The following is a 15,681-nucleotide window of genomic DNA, read 5'->3' on the forward strand; positions in this document are numbered from 1 at the left end:
CAGGGCTTTTTGTGGAAAGAACTTTTAATTTAATTTTAGTCCAAACAAGAGAAAATCTGTTAAAAGCTTTCAATAACATTTACTTCAAATAACTGCTTTTATTGCATGCTCAGTCTTTTAGTTAGTGCAGAGAATTTCACCTGCTGAAACATGACATGGATCATTAAACGTGCAAGTTGTGATGGAAACATTTTTTGATTACAATTTATTGAAGTTAATTAGCTTGAAGATATATGACTCAGTGTTATTACTTGTTTTGTACTGTTGCTGCATGAACCCTAAATGTGTGTGAGAGAGTTTTTGTGTGTGTGTGTGTGTAGGCATGCCGTCAGTTACTCCTGAGTGTTTGGGTTATGACAGGGCACTCACACGCCACATGAGGGTGAGGGTGCCCGTAAGTAACGCACGTATGGATGTGTTATCTCCTGTCAGAGGCTCAGGACAGGGGCCGCCACTGACAAGAAGCCGAAGAGCAAAAAAAGAACAATATCCTCTCTTTAACTAAGCACACTCAAAGCAGCGCTACAACTAATCCACAGTCATACTTCACTTTGAAAAGGCCTCTTTTCCATGAGGTCACCAGCAAACAAATATCAAGTATTCAGGATGACCTTATGAAATGTTTCATAACTTTCATGTGAACATAAATATGCAAATAAACAATGAAACTTAATCTGTAATGTCAGTTTTGAGTTAACATAATGTGCAGATATAAAAAGGCAATGAGAAGTTTAAAAGATGAATTCACATTTTTGACAGCTGAGCACTGAGATAATGGAAAATAAACTCTTGAATGCAGGCAGATAAATAATTAACCAATCACAGCTGTGTGGACGCTTCTGTGCGGTTGCTTATTAAAAGGAAACAGAGTAAAAGAGTTTTGATTGTTTAATACAAAACCAAATGAGTGAATGAGAGAAACAGAGTAATGATTGATGAGAACAAGTTGATCTTTTAATCCTGATGGCACCCCTTGGGCAAAGGGATATAAGGCAGTCAAAAATGGGGAAAAAAATTCTAATGTGTAACAACTAAAAGGCAAAATGGTAGCAGATTAAGGTAGCCACATTCACGAACTACCTTTACATTCACTTAGATTATAAAAAAATCTGCCAAGACTCCCTTTCTTAAGTCTTCATATTGACCTCTCCTGGAGTCTGTATTCTGAATGAAGGACCTTTTACAACATGAAACACACCGACTGCACAGAGGGGTCAAAAAGGTGAGATCCACTGTTGTCATTGGTTAACCAGCAGAGCAATGAGTTCCCTTCAAAAACCTTATTGGTGGTACTTTTGACTTTGTATAACACTTGATCCTTACCGTAATCCCCTCCAAATGCAGAGCCTCTAAATGTTAAAGTGTAATCCACACGAGTTCCTTTGTATTTAACATATTGACATTGCAGTTTGTCCCATTCTGTGTTGGCTCATCACCACTATCAAGTTCAGTGAACGATAAATAACAGGCTCCTAAAAGTTCATCAGAAGCGTTTTTACAGTGTTTGTTTGACTCTGAGAGGTGTGAGGACATAATGTGACAGAATCTTTTCAAAAGTCACATCACTTCAAATACTCAAAAACCATCTTCAAAAGCTTCATCTGTCTTCACATACAGTTCAGTGTAGAGGTGAAGTATCACAAAAGTGGTGAAACTGTGTTCTTTCCACCAAAGAGTCTTCATCTTCACAGTGGAGGACAGATTGACTGCATTGGCATCTTTAAATAAGTGAGAAACACTTTAAAATCCTAAAACTTGTACCACATTCAGTCTGCAGGCAGTTCAAATCCCATCATCACTCAGCACAGCTGGAGTCTCTCCTATTTGTCCTCTCCACTGCTGCGGATTTTGTATTTCTCTTGAAACTCTGCGTGTTTCTGTCGCAGGATTTCTGTCTGTTTCTTAAAACCGTTGACTCTGTGGAACAGCACAGAAAACATAGCCAAACTCAGCTCTGTTATCAAGAAAAGAAGCCAAAGAAGTCCAGTTATACAAGCTAAATGTGCCATCAAATTAAGGTTCCCGCACTTACCTGGCCCTCTCTTTGGACTCATTGTAAATTTCTGTGATGACTCGATCTTTCTCATCCATGAAGTTGTTGTGAACCTCTTCCAGTTTCCTGAAAAAATCATAGCAAAGGTTTGAGTAAACAATAACTATGGTTGACCTAAAAACGTGTCTCCCTGCTGGCAGCTCTGTACGTTCAGTTGTATTTATGAGTTTGTACAGCTGTTAAAACAGCCAGACAGATCATAAAGACATGAATCTCCACAAACAGAAGTGATACAGAGTCAGTGTGTAAAAACAAACATGGACTCAGGCTAGAAACTTGTGTCAGGACACATGGCACAGAGGCATGAGTAAAAACAATCCTGCTCATCTGGATGTGATTTTTTAGTAGAAAAACAGAGAAACTGTTCTACAGCTATATTGTTGCAGAAATTCCTCTCTTTCTCGTTCTGATGTATCGCTCACTGTTTGTCCTTTGAACTGTTTCCTAAATGTTTCAAAATTATGAAAAAAAGCAGTTAAAGGGTCCGCTATAAAGGAAGACACAGTACAGGTTGAATTCATCTTTCCCTTACCTAAAGAAGATGATATGGGCTCCGACACTGAGTAACATGGTGATGACACAGTAGCCCACCAGGCGATAGTTCCTCCTCCTCTTCCTCTCCCAATCCTCTGCTGTCATGCCCTGCGCTTGAGACTGACGAAACTGCTCCCAATAACGCATGCTCTCCTGGGGATCCACACTGATGGTAAAGAGGCAGGATTGTGATTAAATGGCGATGTCAAGAGCAGACACAGAATAGACGACAAAAACAGGCAAAGTTAAAGCCATAGTTCTTTATGCAGAAGCATCATAAAGAGCCAATTTGCATACTTGATAGATGTAGCATCTGGAATGTTAAATCAACAACAACCTCTGAACAAGAATAGTGATCGTTCTTTTGGGAATGTGCAGATTTATTCTGCAGTGGTTGAGGTTTTAGTTATTCAGCCTGCATGAGGACAGCATGTGAGACAGTCACTTGGAGGACAATCCCATAAGGCCATATTTTTCAAGAAAAAAACTCTGTTCTCTCCTCAAAATTTGACTTTCTTTTCCCCTGCACACATATTGAATGAAACTAGGCCAGGTTGCATAAGACTAATGAGCAAGCACAAGCTGACAGATTGCATCTTCACCTGGCTCCATAGCTGGTGTGACTGGAGGTAGATCTGAAGGCCTGGCCCCCACCATATGGATGTCTGATTTTGAAGTCATACTCCCTCCTGCTTGTGTCCTTGCTCAGCACTCGGTAGGCCTCGTTCAGCTCCACAAACTGGCTGTGCAGCGTTGGGTTAGATGGGTCGCTATCTGGGTGCAGCTAAATGATCAAAGAAACAGGCATGAGCTCATCTGGATCCTTGTGTTTACAGCTTAAAAAGGTTTTCATTTTCTGTTAACCCCACTGCATGCAAACGAACCTCATAACCTTGTTTTATTTTCTCTAAAGGTTGAGTTGTCTCACCCTGCACTTCTGCCAAAACCACAGTGTAAATACACATGCACATCCTTATTTACACTGAAAGCCACAACGTGAAAACAAACAGCCAGGAAATCTTCTGTGGGAACAGAGGGATGTAAAAACTTCTCTGTGAAAGGCCGCCCTCATGTGGCCAAAAATGTTCCATCTGTAAATGTATAGCTTATTATAGCAATAAGAAACTTACCTTCTTGGATTTGTCAAAAAATGCATTTTTAATTTCCTCCAAGCTGGCGTCAGATTTGACTCCCAGGAGGTCATAGTGGTTCACAGCTTTTCTGAGGAGAGAAAAGCAATTCTTTTCACATTGTGTGTAAAAAGACACAATTAAAACACATTATAACACATATCTTAAGATATGTAAAAAAAAATAAATAAATAAAAAAGTGAACCTGTGCCCATAGCTCTGTGAGAGCATGCGTAGCCCAGTCTTGTAACACCGCAGACAACTCTGACATAGGCGCAGCTGAGCCTCCAACTGCATGATTGGTAAATTTCTTGTTTCAACACGGACAACCTGTACAGAACAACAAGATATGACCTGGGTTTGACACCAGGAAAGTTATCATTAAATGTGGGCAGGCGTTTGAAATCAAGGCATCATCAAAACTTTATGTTATTTTAATGGTACTTTGAGCTTTAAAAATGTTCAATTTTTTGCATTTGTTGATATTTTATGTAATTCAATCATTTTGGATGACATTAACAATGAGAAAGTGGAAATATTTGGTAAGGCAGTTGATTGGTTAAATTAAAACATAGGTAATTTGCTTTCATACAGAAAGCCATAGAATCATCAATTTTCAGCTTTTTAGGTGCCTTTAAGAGTTGCAACCATTTGCATCCTTTGTCAATGTTTATGACATCTTCATTTGACTTGACACCATTTAAAATGTGTAGCACAGGTGTTGCTCTTTTACAATGGTGCATTCCTTTCCTCTTGTCTTTACCTTTTCAGTGTGTTTCCATTGGATTGATATTGTCAGCAGTTGCACCTCTTTTGTTGACACGTTATCTGCCTTTGGGTAACAATAGAGGGAAAGGTAAGTGAAATACCCTCGACAAAAAAATGAAGACATCTTCATTCACTTGCTAACTATCCGACCCAACACCTCTCTTTAAATAAGCAGAGCAGTTAAAAGTCTTATCTACTCTGATTTCATGCAGCATCGTTCTTGGGGGCGTGTTGTTACTTAAGTAAACGTTGGTTTCACACACTTCCAAATTACAACTACTTACTTTCTTAGGTTATACATAAATAACGTTAAGAATTAAAGGTTAAAATGAAGAGCAGACAGGTGTCAAAGAGTTTCCAGTAGGAACAATTTGTTCTGCTACCAAAGCAGATGAGCTACAGCTAGCCGGGTTAGCTTTACGTGCCCAGCATTCCGTCCATACCTCTGTCCGTTTGATTAGAATTATCATGTGCAACTATCTGTGAGCACGTAGATATGTAGAACAAACGTCCGAAAAAAACACCATTAAATTACGATAAGAACAAGGCAAAAACTTTAGCAAAGGAAGGTGACATACCAGCAGGACTCTGTTTCATAACAGTAACTGGTTGTACTGTTTTGGGCGGTTGCATAAAGGCATTGTAGTCAGGTTAGCTTGAGTGAAACCGGAAGTTGGAAGATTTATACTGTAAATAAAACAGCAATGCGTTCGCTGAGTGATGCATTTTGATATGATTTTGCAACCCTCTGTAAAGTCAAAAAGAAAAACACAACAACAAATAGATAACAAAAAAATAAAACCCAACAAAAAAAGGAAAAAATCTCTCTCCCCAGAATAAATAGGGGTTCAAAAACACAAACAGTAGCATGTTAACATTTTTATCACTAAAGCCATTGGTTTTAACTTTTGTAAGAAACACTGATTGAAACAGAAAAACATCACTCAGGATACCGTAACAGCCAAGCCTTTATTTTGTTTGTACCGGAAATGAGGGTCGGTCACCGTTAGCTTCATATAGACACCTACACAAACACGCCCCTGCACGTGTTTGTTTCCTCCAAATCAACTCTCTACTTGTCTAACATACAGAATTAATACTTTGTTACAGAAATGTCAAAGTCTAAAATATTAAGGCGTACTTAAGAAAAAATACGCATTTTTAACTCTCTTTAAACCTTATTCATTCACTGAACTGCTTTAAATCCTTCCTGGATTATCTGTTATGTGTTGTTAGCTCGCTGGGTGGTGATGATGAGCAGTTTTTACTCTGCGGTGGGGAAGAGGAAGATACTATAATCTCCACTTTCTGCGTCCTCTTCCTGAAATGCTCGGTTTCTGTCCATGAAGGTAAGAAACTAACTCTCCTACAGCTTTTGGCACAAGTTCAACGGTGTTGATAGTTTTTCATGCTGAATAAGAAAAAAATAACAGTTGGCTTTAATATTTCAGTTGTAAGTTGTGTCCGGTGTCAGTGTAAACTGTGTGCCCAGGCCTGCTGCAAGGTGTACTGAAAGTTTTCGTTACCTAATTTGTCAGTTCTTTGAGCTGCTATCAGTGGAGTAGTTCACTTTAGAAAGCTAACCCTGTAGTCATCCTTGTTTGATTTACAGAATTATGTACAGTGGTGCACAAATTGTCACAACACCTGACAGATCTGACAGATTGACCCCTTTGCCTCAGAACATGGTTTTATTTCATAGTCATTATCATGCAGATGGTTGCTCCAAGCATACCAAATATCAGATAAAGGGAATCTTTCTGTTTTTATCCACTTTTAACTTTATTATTTGGTGGGTTGTCTGGCATTTGCCATAGTTACAGCACATCTCTCCTGCATAGTTTTATATTTCCTGAGAACCAACACTAATGTAGCAAAGGCTTTCCTTTGAATCTACAAAAGATCTGTCCAGTTTATTCTCCAACTAGACAAATGCTTAATGGGGGTAGAGGTTAGAATTTAAGGGAGGCAGTCATTTATTTTTCATTTTCCTTTTTGCAAGGAAAATAACCTAACTCTTTGTATGGTGGCTCTGTTATGGTTAACAGAGCTTATTGATGATTTTGCATACATTTCATTCGATTTCTGTGATAACTGAAAACCTCTTAAATATACCAAGTCTTCTAATACTTTTGGCCACCATAGTAAAATTAAGAGCTAAAGACTAAACATCATCATTTGACAAATATCCCATGTGGCTCTTTTCACAGAGCCATAAAGCTTTTTTTTTTTCTTGTATTACATTTGCAATACATTTTTATATGTAAAATTATCAAAGCTAATCTAACAGTACACAACCTAATTTGGATGGTTTTCACTTCAGAGTCTCAAATTATATAAAATGTTCACTTCTAGAGAAAACATTGCCATTTGACACTTTTTATATCAACTACAAATAGAAATGTCAATTCCAAACTGTGCTGCAAAACAGCCAGCAAGCAAAAGCAAGACACACTGATGTGGAGACTTTTTGACAGCCTCAAATAACACAAATTAAGACTGTATTACTGTCATATACTTTTGAGGACATGATAGAGTTTTTTTTAAGACTTATTTCCTCCTCACCATTTGGTATTTAGAGGTTTGACTTGTTTGGAGTGACTGGATTAGGAGTTATAAATGAATCACATGACGAATGTTTCCCGTCCTCTCAAACCTGAATGTGTTTTCTCGGTCATTTTGTTTGCACATGAGAGGGAGTGTACAAGTGTTATTGAGAGGGGTATGCACAAAGAAAACCATGCAGACCTGTAAGGTTAAAACAAATATGAATAAATGTGCGTGGAGGGAGTGGAAAAAAACAAAGCTAAAGTTAAACTGAAAGAAAATCATTTATGAGTAAATACCAAAAGTTAAAAGCACAAAAGATGAAAAAAAGTTGTAAACTAAAATGTTGGTTAAAAAAACAATTTGTCTATTTTGTGACTAATTTGATAATGTCTGTTTATTTTAACAAAAGTTTCTGTCCTCTTTAATAAGGAGATAAATGAAGCCTGCAAAGACATCCCAGTAACAGGTGATGGACTCAGAGGTGTCACTTCTGCTGCACTGTGCAACCTGGAGGGGTCTAAAGGAATCTCAGGTGCAGGTGGAGCTCTCTGACAGGTAAGAGGTTAGACATCTGAACACTGTGGTTATTCATAAGATTATTTGGCAAAACATGTGATACACACACGTGAGATGGGTAAATGCAACATGTAAGGCATTGGGAATACAGGACTTACAGTTTGAAGACATTAAAGACACTTCTTGAGTTTTTTTTTTTTATCTCATCTGTAATGTTTTCAGTGCAATGAAATGAAATACAACATTTTGCAGTTTGATTAGGAGCAAAGAAATCACAGTGATGTGAAAAGTTTGTTTGATTCCCTCAGGTTTAACAGGCGAACAGACCCTGCTCTGGAGCGTCAAATAGAAGAGGTCTGGACAGAGCGGGTGTCCAAAGAGCCGTGGCTTTTCAATGGGTCCAAATTCAGACTCCACTCATTCTGCTTTGCCTCTTCTGCATGTAACTCATCAGTCTCTCTGTCTCCTAAATCTACAACCTGCACAGATTCACCTCAAGTCCCATTACCAGACTGTTCAGAGAATCAGGAGAGACTAGACAAAACAAAAATAATTTTTTGTAGCAGTGATTCTTTCTCTGATGCTGACAACAGAAACAGATGTGTGGATCAGGCTGAAGTCACCCAGATCCAGGTGTCATCTGAACAGAGCATTAAACAGACCACAGCTGATCCACAGACTGAGCCGCTCCTCACCCTGAGGCTGGGCCTGACGTGCTACAAGGACTACCTGGGAACAAACTGGTCCTGTCAAGCGTCAGAGCTGTGTCGACAGGGAGAGGTGGAGTTTGGGGATCCACTGGCGCTGCTGGCACAGCCACTGGGTGTGGGCGCAGTCTTGTGTACAAGTGATGGACAGGTGGTGCTGATTAGGAGGAGTCAGAAGGTGGCGGAGGCTGGGGGGCTCCTGGACATACCCGGAGGTCACCCAGAGCCAAAGGTGAGGAGCAAAGAAGGGACAGCAGTCTGACTGTTTGCTGTTCGTGTTTTATTGCCTTTCTTCCAAGCCCCTTTCTTTTAGACGTTTCTTTTCTCTAGAATTAATATAAAAGCCTTTACTCAGATACAGTTAAGTTAGGATGGTGAAAAATGTGCTTAGTATAGAAATATCGTGAGATGCAAGCAAGCAAGGAAAACCATCTTTTCCCCTCAGTTTGTAATTTTTAAGATTAAAATTATAATCACAGGTTTATTGTAACAGCACACTAAGCCCTATTCTTTAACCATGATTTATGTTTGATGTTTTTTCCATGATGTGCTGTAGTATCTTATGATTTCCATCTTTTCATCATTAAAAGATGGCTGTTTTTGCCCCCCTGTTTTCTTGTTTTCTGCCAAACATGTTTGTTTTACTGTTCTCGTGTGCTGTGTCATATCATCCCTGTCCTCTCAGGTGGTGTGTGAGCGTCTGGGCTGTGTGGTGAAGGAGGAGCTGATCAGTGTGGACATGATGCAGCAGTGGGCTGTCATCTCAGAGCTCTTCTCATCTGTCAATGCAGAAATCAGAGATGAGGTGAGTTTGTCCTCCCCAGAGGTTCACTGATAAATGACTATGAGATGCTGCGAGGTGCTGAAGACTCAACAGAAATAAAAACACTGTGACTGCTTTTCTAAAAGGCAGACTTTTTCCTCATTAGTTGTAAGTTAATAAATGAATCAGAGTCACAGCCTTGTGTAGCCTAGCATGGCTAAAACAATCACAAATCACTGAGTACAAACATGTTAAATTTAGTATCAAAAATCATGAAAAAGTCCAAATCCAAATCCTTTTCATAATCATTTTTATTTGTTTATTTATTTAATTAATGATATTTTCAATGATGTATTTAATTTGTTCTAAGGCCTGTGTCTTACAGAGATGAGCTTAGTCACCTGTAGATAGGACGAGTAAAAAACTATAAAACGACCAAAACAAAATTCTGTTTTAGTGTAGAATATGTCCGTTTGCAGCTTTCTCAAAGTACAACTGAATATCTTTAATTTTTTTTAAATGGTGCTTGTTCTTGTCACCTTAATAAATCAGTCAGTATTTGTAAAAGTTGAAGAATGTATCTTGAACTTCTCAATGTTTAAACATGACCGTTTTGTTGTGCATACATAAAGAAAAGAGAGCCATGATGAAAATCTGTCATATTTAAGTGCAAAATTATTTCTAAAACTGAAACAGGTAACTAATCTTTCTTTGTTTTTCTTTCTATATTTTGAAGGTAAATATTCCTCTGAGCTCCCTTCAAGAGCCCGTCCTGATGGGCATTGCCCTGAATCACACCAGCGCCTGCAGGCCCAGTGCTGAGTTCTACGTCAGGTACTTTTCCTTCAAGGAAATAAAGACTCAATATCTGTGTTTTATCAAAGTTTGGTGCTTTCCTGTTGATCACTAAAGGTGAGCCAGTGGGTGATGAATGAAAAGATAAAATACATCACCACAAATAACACAAAGGAAAAGAAAATAGATTAAAGTAAGAGATAGCTTTTTTTTTCAGAATATGTCAGAGACTTCTTAAATATCTCTTAGGTGTAAACCTGATCAGCATTTAAAGTTTTCAACCCTAAATTTGACAAGTGAGTTAAACATATGAAGCCTGAATGAATAATAAAATGATCCACCTTTAACCAAAATCAGCTGCACATGACCTTGTTGCATATTTACAAATATGAGATCTGAGGAAGCAAACATTCTCCACCCCACCACAAAAACTGGATGAGTGACTCAGACAGTTTTACCTTTGCATCCACAGTTGCTCTTTGACATCAAATGAAGTCAGGGAGTTGTACTGGAAAGGAGGTGCAGAGGCTAGTGAGTCTACAGACATCATCTTCCTCGGCATAAAGGTCAGTAATCTGGATTAAAGCCTTATTATCTATACCCTATTTACATCCTGCACCTCCAAAATTTTCTGCACATTTCTTTCTGAAATTTGCAGGATGTGTGGCAGCTAGACAGACACAGCCCACTGTGGTCAGAGTTGTGTCCTTCAGCCAAAGGCGCATTGCTGCTTTATCAGGCTGTGAAGCCTGATGGGGAACAAGACACGAGCAGAGGACCCACCACATCAGGAAAAAAAAATGTGTGATGTACAAACTCAAAAAGACACATGTCAGGAGAGCTCTGGGTTTTTATTATTCTTTGTATGTTTTCAAACTCTGACCAATAAGGCTGCTAAAACTTTTGAACATGTTTATTTAAAACTTTTATAAACTGTACAAGAAATAAAAAATATCACATTTGAAATATGTTTCCAATAAAAAACCCAAAATGGTCTAATTTGTGTTGGATTTTTACTTTTTTATAAACAGTTGTCAAATCTTTAAAACTGATTATCTCTGCAGTGAATTGCTTATGTTCAGTAGAGGTATCTTGTATAAACTAAGATGATAAAATGCTTGTCTCTGCAAGAACACAAACAATGTTGTATTCTTGCTCAAGGTTTCTTTACCTGTAACCTTTTTAACCACTGCCAGGAATCCCCGGTTTCAAAAAAGAGAGGATATTTTATCAACTCCACAGGGATCCAAGATTTCTCTAAACGTTTTTTAGGCTTTGCCCTCATACAACACATTTTTGGAGAGGGATTTAAGATTCTTTGCACCAAGTTTTAGCATTTTTATTTTTTTAGTTAAGTACTTTTATCTGGGGAATTCAGCGTTTTGAGACTTCTATTTACCACCCTGTTACCATTAAGTCTTTTTTAAGTCTTTAAGTTGCCCTGTAAGCAGATTTATGAATAAATAGAGATGGTAATAACTGTCAAGCCTGTGTCAAAGCTTCAGCTCTCAGTGATGAGACAATTTGTTTGTTTGTAGGTTTTCTTGGGTCCACAGCTGCCGAGCACTCGCAAATGTTGGCTGCGGCCTCCATGGATGCAAGGCTGTGTTGTTCCACCCTGTCAAGATACAGATTAAATCAACACCAATCCTTGTTCAGTTTTCCAGAGACAATTCTATCATTTGTCCCACTCACCATAATGTCCAGTCCACTGAAACCTGTGTGAAGGTGGAGGGCCGGGAGTGTAGGGCCTTTTCTTGTGAAGTCGGGGTTTCTTCTTCTCCTGTGTGGGGATGGGAGGCAGCAGTCTTCGAGCCTCACACTTATACTCCTGCAGTAGTGTCTGTGCTTGTTCCTGAGGCAGCTCGACATACAGCAGCTCCTCCAGCAGATCGCTGTGATGCTCCGGAAGACTGCAGCTGACTGGAGAAAAAAAGAAAAGTTTGCAAGTGAAGCAGTTATTCCTGCAAGCAGATATTGTAGATTTAAGTTCCTCAGCAGTTCAAGGTGATGAGGAAAAATGTTGCTTTAGACATTTGTGTTTTTAAGCATGAATCAGTTTTCACTAAGACATGAATCAGACCTTGCAGTTTGAGAAGAGCAGTCTCTGGGATCTGCTCTAGATTCTCCGTCTGGTGTTTGGACAGTCGTCTTCTCCACTCCTCTGCTGAAGGAAAGACAACCACTACTCTGCGCCTGAAGCCGTCAAACAGCTGCAGCTTGTGACGCCGTGCAGAGAAGAGGACGTTGCACTGGAAACAAAGCAGTGACAAAGAAGCATGGTGAGAACGCTGAGGACATGTATTTTACAAGGCAGGGCTTCAGTTATTGATTATTTCTTCCTAAGACAACATGACAGATGTTTTACTGAGTCTGTAAAGAACATTTAATCCTCCAGTAGTTTTGGAGTTAGTAAGTGGTACAAAGGTAACGTGTCTGATCATCAATGAAACTAGCTGAAAATCCTCCTCCAACCTCCAACAAAGCGCTATATAAGTACTGGTCCTTTTACCATCTAACTTCTGTCTATGACTTCTCAAATCAATTTGTTCTACCACACCAATACTAGCACATCAAGCTCATGGGACACTTTTGAAGTCGTAAAATTGATACACATTAAATGTAAAGTGCTACCTGGTCGAGGATGTAGTTGCCTGGAGTCTGAGCAGCAACCTTGATCAATTCAGTTAGACACTGAGAGGCCTGCTGCAGCCTGATGTCGCTCTGACCACCACTCTACAGACACACAAACACACACATGAAACACTTTTAGATCAGTGGGTCAAAAAGGAAACCTGTTTTAATGCAGACAGAAAATATGAGAGTGAGGAACACAGGTTTAACTGACAATCATACATGCCAGCAGCTCCTCTGTGCCCAGCAGCCTGTACTGTTTCTCTGGATGCTGCATTATGTGAGTCTGAGCCCAGTGAGTCTTCCCTGAACCAGGGAGACCAACAATTAGCAAAACCTGGAGGAAGAAAGTCAAAAGTGAAAAATAAAACTTGGTCCCATAAGGACGGATCTTAACAACCCTGATGATCTCCCATACAGTTTAAAACCGAGTTTCCATCTCTCACCTCACACTGTGCACTGGTATCAGAAGCCAATGTGGTGCGTACCCTCTCCCCACAAGAAAGAGATACCAGAGGTGAAAACTCAAATGGACTGGGGTACCAGGGAGGGGCTGTGTGGTCCAGGTGGAGTTTGAATGAACAGCTCTTACAGAGAACGTGAGGGATCAGGGCCTCACCCTGCAGCTCAAAGGAGCTCAGGTTGAAGGCTGCACCCATGAAACGACCATTCTTCAGGAAGGAGAGCTCAACGACACCGTCTGTAGAGAAAGACTTGAACACAATTGAAATTGGAAATATTAAACTCAGCAAAACCAACAAGTAGCAAGCAAGATGCCAGGAAAGTTTCAAAGAAACATAACAGCAGAGACAAACGGTTACTCACAGCAAAACAGCCAATGATATCTCCCTCTGAGAAAGGTTCTCCAAAGTCTCCCTCCTTCCCACCTGAAACTTTTTTACCATGACTGTCATATGCAAAGGAGACTTTGTCTTCGCCTGGAACAAATAGGGAAAGAAAACCAGACAGAAACCATTAGGGTTAACATAAAAATACCAGACATAAACTCTCTGAGAATGGATGAATAAAATCCTTACCCAGCAGTAGAGAGCTGCTGGCGACTGACCAGCCAACTCTCAGTCCATAAAAGTCTGTGTCTGCACCTTCCCCAGGCTGTGAGGTCAACAATCTCCTCTCTAGCCTCACCTCAAAGCCCACCCTGCCCTGTCGCACCCCATGGGTGAGCCTGCAGCCTGACCACAGTAACGGGAATCGCTCCCAGAATCGTGGCCGCCCACCTTCACCATCGGGGCTTGCCTCAAAGTGGAGGTGAGAGTCATCTGAGAAAACAGTAAGACAAGGAAAATAATCCATTTGCATATGTTCATGCACTTTGTGGCCTGTTTGAATGTTGAATCTTGATGCCTACATGGATTTAGTCTGACTTTATCATCATGTGCCTCCTTTGCCTGCTCTCTCCCCAGTGAAGGTTGTGGTGACTTGGCTCTGGTTTACAGGAGACAAAGACATGTTGCCTGATAACAACACCTCTTTAAAAGAAGGGTCAGCGGTGGAAAACATTTCTAAAAACATTCAACATTCTTGGATGTACAACGCGCATGCTGTGACATTTCTACTGACCGTTACCCAGCTCTGTTCACCTTTTGTATCGTATCTCCTCTTTAAACTCATAGAAAGCCCTTCCTCTGCCTCGGTCCTCTGACGATGACTGACCTCTCTGCTCCTCTTCTGGATCTTCTGCCCCTTCTTCCCATGTCTGGCACTCTGACCCACACTCTGTGATAAACTCAGAGCTGTGTTGTGATGTTGGCGGACCAGAGTTACTCTCCGTCTGCGTGGCAGAGTCCGTGTACGTTATAACACATTTGGGTTCACACGACTCAATAATTTCAGTTTCTGCAGGCGGTGAGGACGATGAAGTGTGGACATGGTCTGTCTCTGTTGCTGTCAAACGTGAAACTGATGTTTCATGTTGTAGTGGTAGTTCTTCATCGTCGTTACCTTTCTGTTCTGTTGCTAAAACAGACCACAGTCTTTCTACCAGCTCAGCCTTCAGACCCCTGCTGTCCAAATCGAGTTCTTTAAGTCTGGACCTCAGCTCCGCCACCCTCAGCTTCTTGATTTCCGTTAGCTTCATTGTTTTAGAAAGTTAAGTCCGACTTGCACCTCATTCTGCTCGACTCTCCAGCACCTCAAATTCAAACTGAAGCGAAAAGCAACGGCTTCCTGTTCTTCTTCTTTGGCCGTTGGCAAACAATGAAATGGTGCATTTCCGCCACCTACTGGTCAGGTGTTTGGACCAGAATATCTAATACCAACCTTTGAATTGACAAAATAAAATAAAATAAAATAAAATAAAATAAAATAAAATAAAATAAAATAAAATAAAATAAAATAAATAGATAAATAGAATAAATGGGAAAAAAAATCAAATCCTCTCTACCAGCTTTGTTTTTTTGAGGCACTGAAAAAATATCCTGTAAGACTTGCTCTCTGACTATTTCTGTAAAATTGCAATAATGTCTAAACATACATTTTCTCTCCTGAGATCATCTTTCTGTTTTAAAATCTTTGACAGTGCATTATAACATGCTCACTTGTTTCCTGTTGATCGCAGTTATCACACATCCCACTTCATGCTTAAACTAAGTGCCATTCAACATGTAGTGTCAAAATCTTGCTCTTGATAAAACTGTTTCTCTTTTCCTATTTAAACATGCTTGAATGTTAGAATGAGTTTGATAGCAACTGAAATTTGGTCTGAATAAAAAAAAATGATTTTTATTCAGCCATCTGATATAGGATAATCTGTATATCAGCAAGTGAAATGCCTTGGGTGTTAGTTTAAGAATAAATGTAGAAAGCACTTGGGTTTCATGTGACAGATATTTTATAATCGCATTCATGTTTGTTTCATCAATTCGGTGGGTGTAGTGTGGCAGGACTTCTGCTGGAAAGGTCTCAGATGAGATGACGACATACCTGCAACATCTGAACCAGGCTGTGAACAGGTTAATTTCTGCTTTGAAAACAGCTTTTTTTTGGCTTGGTTTGTATGTGACTCCCAGTGCGTCTGTAGCCAGTCTAAAGCAGACACTCAAGAAACAGCAGATTTTAGCACTTCTGCATTGGCATATTCTTAGATCAGAGGTTGCCGCTTGGTCTGGACTCAAAACATTGATTTATCACAGTGGCCTAATTTGTAATTGGCTATTTTCTTCTTCCTCCCTTCAAATGTTGGTACATGGAGTCTCTGCTGCCACCTCACGT

At 39.8% G+C, this 15,681-nt stretch overlaps 3 protein-coding genes across 4 annotated transcripts; 1 reads left to right on the forward strand and 2 right to left on the reverse strand.

Annotated features, from left to right (window-relative positions):
- Nucleotides 1-159: 159 nt before the first annotated feature.
- Nucleotides 160-5,197, reverse strand: dnajc4 (DnaJ (Hsp40) homolog, subfamily C, member 4). 2 transcript variants are annotated; one of them, XM_074674158.1, is made up of 8 exons: nucleotides 5,064-5,197; nucleotides 4,481-4,549; nucleotides 3,923-4,071; nucleotides 3,718-3,808; nucleotides 3,190-3,371; nucleotides 2,586-2,753; nucleotides 2,033-2,119; nucleotides 160-1,917 (listed from the first exon to the last, which is right to left on the reverse strand). In XM_074674158.1, exons 3-8 carry the CDS (start codon nucleotides 4,012-4,014, stop codon nucleotides 1,821-1,823), a joined length of 717 nt encoding a protein of 238 aa, XP_074530259.1. In that variant the 5' UTR covers nucleotides 4,015-4,071; nucleotides 4,481-4,549; nucleotides 5,064-5,197; the 3' UTR covers nucleotides 160-1,820. The 2 variants fall into 2 exon arrangements, with proteins under 2 accessions (XP_074530259.1, XP_074530257.1); XM_074674156.1 differs by lacking the exon at nucleotides 5,064-5,197 and adding an exon at nucleotides 4,929-5,054.
- nudt22 (nudix (nucleoside diphosphate linked moiety X)-type motif 22) lies at nucleotides 4,526-10,753 on the forward strand. The gene is made up of 8 exons (XM_074674155.1): nucleotides 4,526-4,573; nucleotides 5,722-5,834; nucleotides 7,465-7,590; nucleotides 7,860-8,490; nucleotides 8,944-9,063; nucleotides 9,758-9,855; nucleotides 10,289-10,382; nucleotides 10,475-10,753. Exons 3-8 carry the CDS (start codon nucleotides 7,505-7,507, stop codon nucleotides 10,622-10,624), a joined length of 1,179 nt encoding a protein of 392 aa, XP_074530256.1. The 5' UTR covers nucleotides 4,526-4,573; nucleotides 5,722-5,834; nucleotides 7,465-7,504; the 3' UTR covers nucleotides 10,625-10,753.
- Nucleotides 10,754-10,804: 51 nt separating this feature from the next.
- On the reverse strand, nucleotides 10,805-14,679 carry LOC141793442 (heterogeneous nuclear ribonucleoprotein U-like protein 2). The gene is made up of 10 exons (XM_074674154.1): nucleotides 14,052-14,679; nucleotides 13,820-13,896; nucleotides 13,488-13,730; nucleotides 13,276-13,388; nucleotides 12,897-13,163; nucleotides 12,665-12,787; nucleotides 12,451-12,552; nucleotides 11,900-12,068; nucleotides 11,512-11,739; nucleotides 10,805-11,434 (listed from the first exon to the last, which is right to left on the reverse strand). Exons 1-10 carry the CDS (start codon nucleotides 14,546-14,548, stop codon nucleotides 11,325-11,327), a joined length of 1,929 nt encoding a protein of 642 aa, XP_074530255.1. The 5' UTR covers nucleotides 14,549-14,679; the 3' UTR covers nucleotides 10,805-11,324.
- Between the last annotated feature and the right edge of the window lie 1,002 nt (nucleotides 14,680-15,681).

The sequence above is a fragment of the Halichoeres trimaculatus genome, unplaced genomic scaffold, assembly GCF_033239565.1.
Source record: "Halichoeres trimaculatus isolate MK-OKI-2021-1 unplaced genomic scaffold, fHalTri1.1 fHalTri1_scaffold_7, whole genome shotgun sequence".
Taxonomy (NCBI): Eukaryota; Metazoa; Chordata; class Actinopteri; order Labriformes; family Labridae; genus Halichoeres; species Halichoeres trimaculatus.